This window comes from Nyctibius grandis, chromosome 4, assembly GCF_013368605.1.
Source record: "Nyctibius grandis isolate bNycGra1 chromosome 4, bNycGra1.pri, whole genome shotgun sequence".
NCBI classification, from domain to species: Eukaryota; Metazoa; Chordata; class Aves; order Nyctibiiformes; family Nyctibiidae; genus Nyctibius; species Nyctibius grandis.
In genome coordinates this window covers 60,660,622-60,673,636 of record NC_090661.1, presented here as the reverse complement: position 1 = coordinate 60,673,636, position 13,015 = coordinate 60,660,622, and the positions used below count along the sequence as shown (strand labels likewise).

At 40.7% G+C, this 13,015-nt stretch overlaps 1 protein-coding gene across 1 annotated transcript; it reads right to left on the bottom strand.

The window, feature by feature from the left end:
- Nucleotides 1-964: 964 nt before the first annotated feature.
- DLK1 (delta like non-canonical Notch ligand 1) lies at nucleotides 965-12,657 on the bottom strand. The gene is made up of 5 exons (XM_068399838.1): nucleotides 12,588-12,657; nucleotides 11,653-11,716; nucleotides 11,074-11,204; nucleotides 6,048-6,189; nucleotides 965-1,706 (listed from the first exon to the last, which is right to left on the bottom strand). Exons 1-5 carry the CDS (start codon nucleotides 12,655-12,657, stop codon nucleotides 965-967), a joined length of 1,149 nt encoding a protein of 382 aa, XP_068255939.1.
- Between the last annotated feature and the right edge of the window lie 358 nt (nucleotides 12,658-13,015).

Sequence of the window (13,015 nt, the reverse complement as noted above, 5' to 3'; positions counted from 1 at the left end):
GGCCCCTAACAATTTTGTAGCTTTCCTGAGCCTTTGCCTGTTTGCCAGTACTGCTTTTGATTCTTGAAAATCTTGTCCTCACCTTGAAATATAACAAGAGAAAAAGCAGAAATGAAGAATTAAAACAGCTGTCCTCTTTCAGGTGACATGTTATCTTCTCATTTGTCCACATGACACAGGTGTGAAGAATACCTCCCTTGGCAGAGTTCCTTGAGGAATATTTATTGAAAAGTCAGAATCAGAACCTTTACATCTCTACCAGCGCTCTATACAGAAAGTATGACCAAAGACATTGAACATCTTTTCAACATTTTGGTGGGTAGATAGAACAATATATGGAGGCAGCCTTTAACCTGAAATTAATATCACAAAGACCTATTAGATTCTATAGAAGGAGTAATCTATCTTATAAGCAAGCAAAAAATAGCAAAACTGACTGGACACATGAGACTTCAGTGTGCATTTGCTCCTGTTGATCACAATCTCTACAGTCTTTATCACAGACAGCAGAAGAATTAGGCAGGGACACTTGTTGGGGACTTTGCTGTAGTATAACATTTAGAAATGAATAAATATACAAGTATAGCCCTTAACTGCTGTTTATTAAAAAAAAAAACATTACTGAGTAATTTACAGGTACTGTATTTGCCAAATAAACTGCACACAAGACAAAGCTGCAATACAGTTTCAGTGGTAAATTACCTTTTATTTTACAAAAAATAGCTGCCTTGAAAAGAAATCCAATTAACATTCCCTGCTCTGTAATCCTTTTTTTTTTTTAACTTTTGTTCTGAGGAATGAAAAAAGCCTTTGCAATACAGATACATTATGTTTCTTCATTATCACCCTGCACAAGCTACAGCAAATGTACCCACTAATACTGAGGCCAATCACAGGCAATAAATTCAATCTATTTTACATATTGCTATGAAAAGTTGCAGGCTGCTGCTCGGTTTTCAAGGGCCTAGATGGCAGTGTAATTCTTAGTGTAATTAGTCAATTTGATCTTCTCTGGGAAGATAATATTAACTGAGAGGTTTTCCCCATTGTTAGATTTCAGAAAAAAGTTCTTTTTCTTGCGTAGGAGATGACTATATTTGGCATTAGCAAGCCACATTTCACATTTTGAAAAAAATACAATCCCAGTTGTACCCAAGACAACAAGACATGTAAGCAGGCCCAGTACAACAAAACATATCACCTGGCTTCTACTGAGCAAGGGATCTGCATTTTGGATTGTTTCTTTCATTGTTATTTTCAGGATTTCTTGTTGATGATGCACTGATCTGTGATGAGTTTTTGGGGGTGGCTTATAATTCTGCATGCGCTTTGTCTCTATATTCCCTCCAGAGAGGCTTGTGTTTTTGCTGGGATGTTTGCAGGTTGCACCAACAAATTCTGATTGACAGATGCATTCAAATCCCCCTTGGGGATGTTCACTGCATGTCCCTCCATTCTCACATGGGCCACTTGCACAGAATATGACACGGCTGCTGCAGAGCTTTCCCGTATAGCCATGGGGACAAAAACAGCTGAAATCCACACCAATATCTGTACATGTTCCTCCATTTTCACAGGGGTTGGATTCACAGTCATCTCTATCTATTTCGCAGAAGTTGCCAGCAAAACCAGAAGGGCACAGACAGGAAGCATGTGGTGCAAAACCATTGTCATCAATGCACGTTCCTCCATTCTGGCAGGGAGAGCTAGAACAGATAACAAACACATAGAATTGAATTAAAGCTGAATGAAAGAAGCTATTAGGAAACACTTTATGTAATAAAAGGAGCTGGTTTTCTTTAGAAGAGCCAATTCCAAACGCAAATCCACTGAAGTCAATGAAGTTGAATCAAGAATGAGTTTGTTCAACAGCTTTGTCAATGTAGAGTATAATATCTTCTGCTGACCCTTCGTGAAGGATTAGCACACCAGTATATAAATTCAACTTGATGAGCTGTGAAGGGATTTTACATTACTTCAAACATTTATTCAAATCAAGCTTCCCAGTGTTTTCATATGCTTAGAGCTATTTAGCTGAGCACCTATTCAGACAAGACTGAACAAAGACACTAGCAGCATGGCTTTCTTTTCCACCTGATTATTCATAAAATAATCTATGTATTGTATTGGCAAAGCAAAATACTCTGCCATAGCAGCTAGATGTAAAGTTGATTGTTTTTATTCTGCCTCTCCAGTGCTCCATGACATACAAAAAATTTAGAGGTGAACAGATACTTTCCTGCAAACTGCTGTTCAGCCCAAAATTTTGATAAATATAACTAATAATAAAAAATATAAATGGGATGCTTTCAGCCTTCAGGCAGCTGTAATGTGAGGACAGGATCATAGGAAACCAAGTATTTCTGCAAACCCTTTAAGAACTTAATAATTAATAGCCTGGTACTATGTTTTAAGTGATGTAAATTCACTGAGACATCTTTTTTTACGTTTGCAATGTAACTGTGTCTTACTGAGTGTAAGGCCAAAAGATAGGGCATTGACAGAAAGGTACAAATGTGCCAATTCAGTGGAGCTGTGCAGTGTGGACTTGGTCCTTCAGCTGGCTGTGTTGGCAGAAAAGGGCCCCTGGGTCACAGGTTTACAAATAAATCTCAAAATCCACTTTCATAGCAGTTCATCATATATGAACAAAGCTTTTAAAACTTACCTTCGAAAAGTGAATAACACTTGGTAAAGCTTACAACAAGCCTCTCCGACAACAACAGTTTTCCTAATACTTAGAAATCTCTGAAGACATACAGCATAGAACCAGGACATAGCTGAAAAGTCCAAGCTGTTATTTAAGTATTACATTTCCTGGGGAAAGTCCCAGGGGTAACGAACATCACGGTTTCATGAATGCTGACATTTCACATATGCAGTGGTCAGTAGCAATTGGCCATTACGGATTTCCATGGTGGGGCACAGAGATTTTGTTGACGTCTGAGTGAGGTGACTGTGAAAGAGCTATAAGCTCCTGACTACAAATGGTCCCTGACCACCAGTCAGGGTAAGGTTGAGCTTCTCAAAAGTCTATCCATTGCTCTGGGAGCAGCTATGATAAAGACTAGCCCAAGCACCTCTGGCTTTACCAGGGACTGAAACACTTGGTGGCCACCCTTCAGGAGAGCCTGAATGTCATGGTAGAGGAATCATCTGCCTGGTTTTTGCTGCTTCCACATAAACTGCTCTGTCCTCTTGCATTGTCCTTCACTGTAGATATTGGCTGGAAAAAAGGGTACTGAAAGAACAAATTGGAAGTCTGGAAGCAATATTAGGAAAGCGATAGGTGTGGTTGTCCCTGGACTTTGACATAGCAGTTGCTGGTGACATCTTGAGGTGATCATGCAAACAAGGAAGTCTGCCACCATCACTAGCTCCTGTGTCTGCTTTTAAGCAAAATATGGAAGTTGTAGTTGTACAGTCCTTGAGCAAATGAGTGGTTATGGCCTGTCTTGGAGAGTCTAGCACCCTCTATTAGCTTTACAGGTCCCACAGAAAATCTGACAAGTTGTTTTGGATATGGCAATGTGTAGAAGTTTGAACCCTCATCGGTGGGTTGAATTACAGTACTTTCTAGGGAAATAGGAACAAATTGCTGGAGAACATAAGTGTAAAATTTTTTCTGAACCTTTCAGAAGTGCAGAAAATTTAAACAAAAAACAGTTAAGGGAAAATATGCAGAATTTTGAAAATTTATTCTTTATTTATTACTAACACTGAGTTGCATTTGCCTTATTTTAATATGTTTAAATAAATAAGGTATTAATATTAATCTCCTTGAATAGATTCAGTTACTTTGCATTTTTGGCATTTAACGCATGTTCAGCAAGGTGTGGTACATGAAGGACTAGTTGTGGAAACATGAACATACCACTTCTCTGCTTTCCAAATACTCTGTTTTCATTTTAGAAAGTATCACTCGCTGCTCTGCTTCAGAGCAAAACTTCAAAACATCACACAGAGGTCACTAACACAGATACATCTGCCTGGTTTTGCAAACAGACCAGATCACTTTGATTTGTGAATTGTCTTGGTTCCATCTGTGAATATTAACTAAGGAGCCAGTGGCAATGCTTAGTAGTATCAACATTGTTAACATTACCACTGAGGTAGAGAGGAACTAAGCAGAAGTGAGATGTGAATGAGATGACACCATACAATGAGGTCGCTTTCCAGGATGTGAGGTGCCCTCTCTGGTGGACTGTGAAGTATTAGAAGACACGGAGTGCTTATGCTGAGAACGGTTGTTCTTTTGAACTAAAAGCAGATTTGCAGAGCCTGCTGCTCATTTTCCTGAAAAAGACACAGCTTCCTAGAGAAAATGGATTGCCGTTTCAAGAATGTTGTTTTGTTATGAAAAAATGTTCATGATTTCCAGACTAGTTCACGAGCATTCAGTTCGAACACAGAGTATTATCACAAAAATGTAGTTTCAGCAATTTAAAAACATAAGGATTTTACTAAAGTACATGGAACTAATCTGTGTTATTTCATTGATAGTGTACCTCACCTGTTCTTTGGGATAGTTAATATACATCCATATTGAATTACTGAAATATTTGCTCTACAGATGAAAAGTGGAAAAAGCAAGTTATTCACATCACCTATGTTAGGCAAGCAGCTTGGATGTCATTCAAGGCACTTGCGAGGAAATTAAATTTCCTCATTGTCAATGAAGACAAATAGGCAAATCAGAGCAGTTATCTTAGACTCCAAAAGTAAACCCAGACAGAACTGTGTGACTATCCCCAAATTAAATGCAATAGCAAAAAAATTCCACTGACATAAAATTTTAAGAATGGCAATTCTTGCCAGAGACAGTGAGAGGTGTTAATATTCCTTAAACAAAACTGTACAAGTCTTAAGGAAGATTTAGTCATAAGGTAATTTGAATATTCATAATTGTTGCTGAGCAAAAAGAGAACTAGAGGGTACTAACAGGGAGCTAGAGAGAAAGAAGGCAATCTCCAAAAAGAAAGCTGTGGTTTTAAGGTGATAGTTTTACCAGGCTTGTATCCACCAAGGCATTCTGTATGCTTATGGGATCAGATCCTTGTCGAGCTAGAAGACAGCAGATACATACAGATTTCAACAAAACCACCAATCCGCATTTTTTTTTAACTTTGAAAGGTCATCCTTTTTTCAAGCAGTCCTACCAGTGATGATGCTGAAAGTTTTTCAGTCTGTGCCCATTGCCTCTTGCCCTTTCACTGGGCACCTCTAAGAAGAGTCTGGCTCTGTCTTTTTTGCTTCTCCCCATCAGGTATTTATAAACATAGATAAATTCCCCCAGAGCCTGTTCTTCTCTAGGCAAAATAATCCAGCTCTCTCAGACTCTTCTTATAGGAGAGATGTTCCTTAATCATCTTCACAGCCCTTCGATGGCCTCACTCCAGTATGTCCATGTCCTTCTTGTACTAACGAGCCCAGAGCTGGGCCCAGCACTCCAGATGTGTCTCACTAGGACTGAGCAGAGGGGAAGGATCACCTCCTTCAACCTGCTGGAAATGCTGTTCCTAATGTCCCACTTCTCTTAGAGAATGGAGAGCAATGGCATCCCACGTCCTATTCTGGTGGAAGTGAGATTATGTCTGTCAGTAAAGTATGGACATACCACTGTATGTCAGTTAAGAAAAATGACAGGCTGGTGAAGTAGTGTTTTTGTGCAGATGGCTTGTGCATTGGCTACTGTTCTTATTACTGTATATGGTTTGTATATACAATTATCTCTCACTACAGGTGAGAACACAGGACGGGAGGTTACTTCAATTTTGTTTACTAAAATCACGGGAAGGCATAAATTCACCACACCAAAATGTGCAAATTATCACTTTAGCACTCAAATTATGCACACAAACTTATGCTGATACTCTGTAAGTCTTTACAATATGAACAGATCAGATTTGTAAAGTTTGATAAAAATATCGGCAACTAGAAGAAGCATTATATATTTTTGGACAGAGATACCTCCACTTAGCGAAGAATTCTGAATAACAGTCATTAGGAGTGTGGATTTTAAATTCATGTCAGAAATTGATATTTACCCATTAATAATGCAGGGTCCTTTTTTGAGATGGCAGTTTTTTCCTGTAAATCCCTGGGCACACAGACAAATATATCCTCCATCACCAGTCTCGATGCACGTTGAGTTATTGGTGCAGGGCTTTGCAGAACATGGGTGAATATCTGTTTAAAAAAAACCAACAGAGTTCAATTAATTGAATTAGAAAGAATCAGTAAATAGTATATAATACTTCAAATAAAATATAGCTTTAATGGTCCTTCATCCTGCATTTTATAAATTCTGACTTATTCTTCCCTCTGTTAAAATGGAGTTCAGACTGCTCAACTATTGCAAGCACTTTGAGCTTGTTTCTCTCTTCCTAGCTCCCACTTGTAAAACATGCTTGAATTGTTCCAGTCTATAAATAAGTAATATTATCAAGAAAATATTAGCAGGGGAGAAAGAACTGTGTAGTCTAGTCATCCTTTCACAACCTTGGCTTCTCCATGAGCAGAATTCTGATGAAGCAATCAGGAACGGGGAATTCTTCCTGCTCCCTGCCCGAGAGCCTATCATTATATGCTTATGAACAAACATTTCATAATAACAGAGATCAGCAAGTTACAAAAATCTCCTAAAATTTCATCTTTTGGCTGGGCTACATCCAGCCCTTACATAACTGTACCAGAAGAGAGATGCTGTATGATGTCTGGACCCAAAGTCACACCTCTCATTTTCTTTACAATTGCCCTGCTGAGCCACTTCCCACTTAAATGATTACTGAATTTTTAAAATAATTAAAAATAAATAAACAAACAAGTGCATGTTTTAGCCAACTAATGGAGCAGCTGCAGAGAAGTGCTGACTGCAAGTTATCTGATGCCTCGCACACATATGCACACATACACTTTCTAAGAAGACGAAAAGGGATTTAAGGGCATTTATATTTTACTTCCCACAACATAACATGAAAGTTAGATGATATCATGAGGTACTGCAAAATTTTAACCATAGCAAAACAGTTCAATGGCCTTAGCTTTCAAATACAATCTTCCCTGAATAAGAGGCTCTATTTTCTAATGTATTAGCCTATTCTCATTGCAAGACAACCACTTTTCATACTCTTTGAGTGTAAGCTCCAATCTTCACAAGGACCAAAATAAACTTGAACGCTTTTGGAGCAGTGCTGTTTGCCACCTATTTCACAGGCTTTAAAGGCAGCTAATAAAGCATGAACTCTGATGTAGGAGCAAGTAAACTCTCTGAAATATATATGGATAGGTGTGTGTGTATACATATATATACACACACACACATATACATTACTATCAGTAATTTGTGTCAAGGATTTAATTTTAAAATACAACTTAAAAGCTTGTAGGAACATATCCTTTGAAAACATAAATACCCCCAAATAGCTCATTTTCTCTATTTTGTCTAGTTTACCTCTCAAAAGGCCAACAACCAAATGATTTATATGCTTCAAGTGATAACTGAGTCTGAGATGAGAATTCGAAAACAGGACGGTACATTTACGCATGTATTATGAATGGCCAGAACCATAGTACCAATAAATTAATTAATATTTGCTTAAAACTAGGTTGTCATGCTGCAGTACGTGAAGCAATCACTCAGTGTTTTTATGAGGAAGGCACACTCAGTAATAGTCTATGTCACACCAGGATTTCTAGACCCTGTCTCATGCACATAGAGCATGGGCTTTAGAGGCTCCACCTGTACTCTCTTTGGTGATGGCTTACCAACACGTGCCCTTGGCAAAGGAGTCAGGTGACACGGAGCACAGTATCCTCTGAGCTCACACCACATGTTGGCTTTTTAGCCAAACGGAGGCTAAGATTCAAGCGGGAAGTCAGGGGCACACTAATATGTCTGTGCAGGCACAGACAGAGATGACTGATCTGATTTAGGAAGGTGGATCATATGCTCTGACTGGGCTGTCATTTTTTCTTGGAAATAAATTGACTAAACTAAACCCTTTGTTATGCTTGGTGTTTGATGTGGTACCTGTTCCTGTACCATTCAGTTAGGCAGGCTGGTGCACTCCATTGCAAAGAAGTTAACCAGCAGTGGTAACACTAATACCAGCTCATAGATTTTTTTTCTTTAAGCACCATGTCTCTCCACGTGACTGCAATAACGGCCATAAATGATACCACCGATCCAGGCGTACGTGTTTACAGTGGATCAAGCCCAGCCTATAATCTGCATACCTATAAATGACTGGGAAGGTCATTCTTGACCTGAACTGAGGACCAAGCTGCCCACAGTAAAAACAACAGCTATACAGTCAGAGGCACCAGCAAACCACTTGATGATCTAAAACTACTCCAGAAAGGAACTTCCATGATCCAAGCCAAGGAGACTAACTTTTCTAGAAAATAAAAAACCAGATATGACCACCAGTCCACATCATCTTTTCTTCCTCTCATGCTCAGTAAGCAAATAAGCTGCTGAGACCATATCTATATTTTACAAATATTTCAGGTGTTTACAGTAGTGGCCAAATAAACTTTAGACCCTCCCACAGTTTTCCATTCCCGATTTTGCCGTCCTTGTGAGCTGTCATTTGCTTACAGTTGGTAACATTAAAACAGTGGCTATGTCAGAAATTCCCTGGCAAGTATTACACTTTCTATAGCAGCAAAAAGGAAGAATTTTAAGAGAATGCCAAAACTACAGTGCTCACAACCCTTCACCAATCTCCACAGAAAAAAAAGAAATGTAGTTTTCTAACATGCCTTACCTCATTACACACCTGAAGATAAAAATTGTCTCCAGTAGCTAAAAAATGGTCTTATTGTCATATACACGTGAAAAATATAATAACTGTGGCCTGCTCTCATCAGATAGAAACATTTTGTATGAGAAGAGAGAGGCAGGGAGTCTGGTACTTTATGGTAAGAAATTGATGGGTTTGTATTTCCATATTTAAAAGACAGTTATGTATATATGCCAGTGGTACCCAAAAGAGCAAGAGCCTTCAAAAGCCTTCCTTTTTCCTAATCTAATCAAGTTTCATTTAGTAGTACCTGTTAATGAGTTATAGCAGTCTGTAATGACTTTATACAGCCAGGAAACTGACACCAACTTTTTGCAGAGGATGAGATCCGTGGCTAAGCAATTAACCCATTTGAGGTTTCAGTGCTTTATTGGGTCAGGATAACAATTTGTAGCAACCTTCCAGGAGCAAGAAAAGGAGGATCCTTCTCTTGATCCCTTGAAGCAAAACAATGCATTTAGAGTAGGTGAATCCACTGAGATGAAAGACTATCAACATAACACGTCCCTGCAGATGACAAGATGGTTATTTCTTTTTGGCTGAGCATTCTTGGCAGCTCTTCATGGGGATCTAGATTCAAATTGGCAATGACAACTCTGAGATTACCCTGAGTGTTGAGAGAAATAATAGTTTCTGAACTTAAGCAAAGGATAACTTTTTTGTATTATAGAACAATCTTAATGAATATGTATTAAAATAATAGTTTTCCATAAATATATGGGTAGTTTCCAAAGCATTGTTTTGTGTCCTAAGTACCAGTTGCAAGAGGGAAAGGTTGCAAGGCTCAGAATTGCAAAGATATTTAAGTGTCTATAAATTCAGCTAGGTACTTAATATGGCTTTTAAAAGTAAGCCCTGTTTGAAAAAAATAGTATTATCTTACAAGAATCTTCAGGTGTGAAGATGGTACCTTTAAAAATCTGGTCCTTTGGAGTCACTGGCAAGCAATAGAACTGAGCCTCCTAAGGTGGCAGTGGGGGGGTCATTCTGTCTAGTTTTAGAAATCTATGATTGCAGATCACAGATGACAGAGGGACCTATTCCTCCTCACTAATTGTAAGGAGAATCTAGGTAGATGTCTCAGGCACAAACACATCTGTGAGAGCTGTCCAGAACAACATCTCTGAGAGCTTATAGCCACATCTGCACCATTGCTACTGCAGCTCCTGCAAACATACCAGGACTACCTTTAAACTAAGAAGTCTGTCTGTGCTTATGTGTGCAGCCGGTGAGTATGAACTGCAAAACCTGATGAGACGCTAAATGAGTACTTGAGTACCTTGCACCAAGCTCCATGCTACTGCAAGGATGTGAACTACACAAAACCTTCTAAGTCTTTTAGTCATCTTGAAAATTTTATCCAGTTCAAACTGTGTCATCATTAATTAATGTTTTGGGTATGCATGGGCAGAACACAGGCATGCTCTATAAATTTTAGACTGTATAACAACAAAAGCCTGAAAGACATGAAAAGAGAATGAAGCCCTGGACACCTGTCCTCTTCCAGCTGCAGCTACGTGGGCTGAGCAGACACATGCTCCTGGATGCTCATGCGGTGTTGACCCCCTCAGATCTCTTTGGCTGAACATTTGCCTATGTCAGCCAAAATAAACCAGCTCAGCAAAGGACAATTCTTCAGCTTGCTTGTGCTAAACTGGCTCATTCTGACTGGCAAGGGGTGAGAGAGTGCACACAAGAGCTGTGCTTATCCCTTGGATCTGAGAGGGAAGTGGCAGCCTGTTCAGGCAGACCTTTCTCAGTTATACTAATGCTACCCCACTGAATCATCACTGGGTTAAGTAAAAGCAGAAATAAGCACAAAACGTTTTCCTTTTCATGAAGTATTAAGTATTATGCCCACATCTTTCTGAACAGAAAGTAGCATATATATAATGTGTCAGGTAAGTATTTCAAATATATATATATATATACACACAAGACAACTTGTACTTTTATAGGGAAGGCTTATATGACAACAAGGGAGCAGTTATTTGTTGGCCTTGTCCACAATGATCAATGTTTAAAATAGAACAATGAATTTATGCGTTGCTCACATGTATGCCCAGTTACAAAAGCTACTGCATGCTTCTGCCTAAATTATTATAAAAGTTCCAGATTTACGCACCACTGCCCAGAATCCCCTTATTATCTGGTGCTAACATTCAATTTTTTAAAATTAGTTATCCAGAAGGACTTTTGCATGTCTCCAGCACCAGATGGGGCTGTTTCACCTCACTTGCTCCGGGACAGGAAAGGATGTGCAAACCTATGTCACAGAGGCTGCCAACCCAGCCCTCCTCACAGATGCATTGCCAGGGCTTGGCACAGCTGCCGTGCAAACACCCAGGGAAAGGAACACACTGATTACAAAGAGCACCCTGCCAACCAGGCTGACACCTGAAAGAGATAAAAGACAAGACAGAGGCATAGTTTATTTCTAATAAACATAATTACAAGGACGTTGCCCTTTTTGAGGCACAATAAATAAACTTTCAGATACAAAATTGGACTATGCAGCACATTTGAACAAAAAGATACCATCAATGCTTCTGGGATACTAGAAGCAGTGTATGTGAAGAAAACCGTTTCATTCAGTGAGAAAAAAAACCAAATAAATGCTAATCAATGTAAAGACTTTTCTTCCTGGAAAAATGTAGACTAAGAAGGCACCTCGATGTCTATACTCTATGATTCCAGTTACTGTATCCTAATAGAGTGCTGTTTCATTACAGTTCCATATTTTCAGAGGGCAAATCATTTCAGCTTCTGTCTATTTTACCAGGACTATGAATTATTGAAGCCGTCCATTCCTGTGCTAATAGTCCTGTCTGACAGATCTTTTTACCTGCATTCACTGGGAAATTCACAAAATCCATTCTCTGGGTGGCAGCCAGTTTTACAGTTCACGCCTGAAAGAAGAGATTTATAATATCAAACCAGAAAAATCAGCACTCAGGAAAAAAAATCATATTATGTCCTATACACATTACTGATGTTTTAAAAGACTGCATAATGTTCTGATTTTTTTCTTCAAACACATGTTTTTGCAACATAAAATTTTACATGAACTAAATCTGGAGCATGTTACAGAGTGTTCCTGTAGGATAAACGGCATAAAGAATTAACCACAAAAAAATACAAAGTCACTTTAGCATATGCAAAGTCTATGTAATATCACTATTCATACTTTAAAAGGGAAATTTCAGAACAGATCCATTTATGTCATTTCACAACATGCCACTCCAAATGCATTCTTTCAGAACTACTTGAAACACAAAAGTCCCTTTAGTCAGAAAATAAATTCCATTTAAAACGACTTACAGTAAAAGTGTTGAATTCATTTCAACCCTACGTCGGATGAAAAAAAAACCCGACCATTTTCATTAAATCATGCGTGAATAACGTCAGTTTAGAAGAGGTCTCAGTCACATATTTTTGTCTGCTTCAAGTATTTGTATCGAGCAATGCTCCTCGGAAATATCACCACTAGCTACTGACATCCTGCGCGAACGGCACCAGAAACGCGCTCCGTCGGGTGCGAAGGAAAAGCTTCCCAAAGACCACCGGCATCTTCGGCCGGAGCGAGCGCTGGGGCGGGCTCTGCCCCGGGGGACTGCCGCAGGGCTCCCGCCGCCGCCCTCCTCCCGGCCCCGGCAAACTCCGAAAACTTTCCCAACTCGCCTCCCCTCACTGCGCCGCTCCCCGCGGCAAACGCCGGCGTGGCCGGTGCTCGCCGCCCTCCCGCCGCCCTCCTCCGGCGCCCCCCGCGGACGGCGTTACCTGGGGCTGCGGGCAGGACGAGGGGCAGCAGGCAGCAGCAGCCGATGAGCCCGGCGGCACGCAGCCCCATGGCCGGGGCCGCTCCGCGCTGCTCCGTGGGGAGCTCGGCGGAGGGCGAGCAGCTTCCTCGCCGGGCTGCGGCGGCCGGGAAGGCGGCACCAGGCTCCGGCGCGACGGGGCGGGAGGAAGGAGGGACGGGAGGGAGGGGAGAGCTGCCCGCCTCCTCCCGGCCCTCCTGCCCTCGACCCGCGGGCCGGTCCCCTGTCGAGGGCAGGAGAGCCGGGAGGAGGCGGGCAGCCCCTGCCCAACTCCGCTGCTTCGAGCCCGCTGTCCTGCGCGGGGGCGGAGAGAGGGGCCGGACACCTTGCGCGTCCCCGCTGGTGCGGTCATGGGCAAGGGGAGGAAACCTGGAAGGGCGAGAGAGAGGG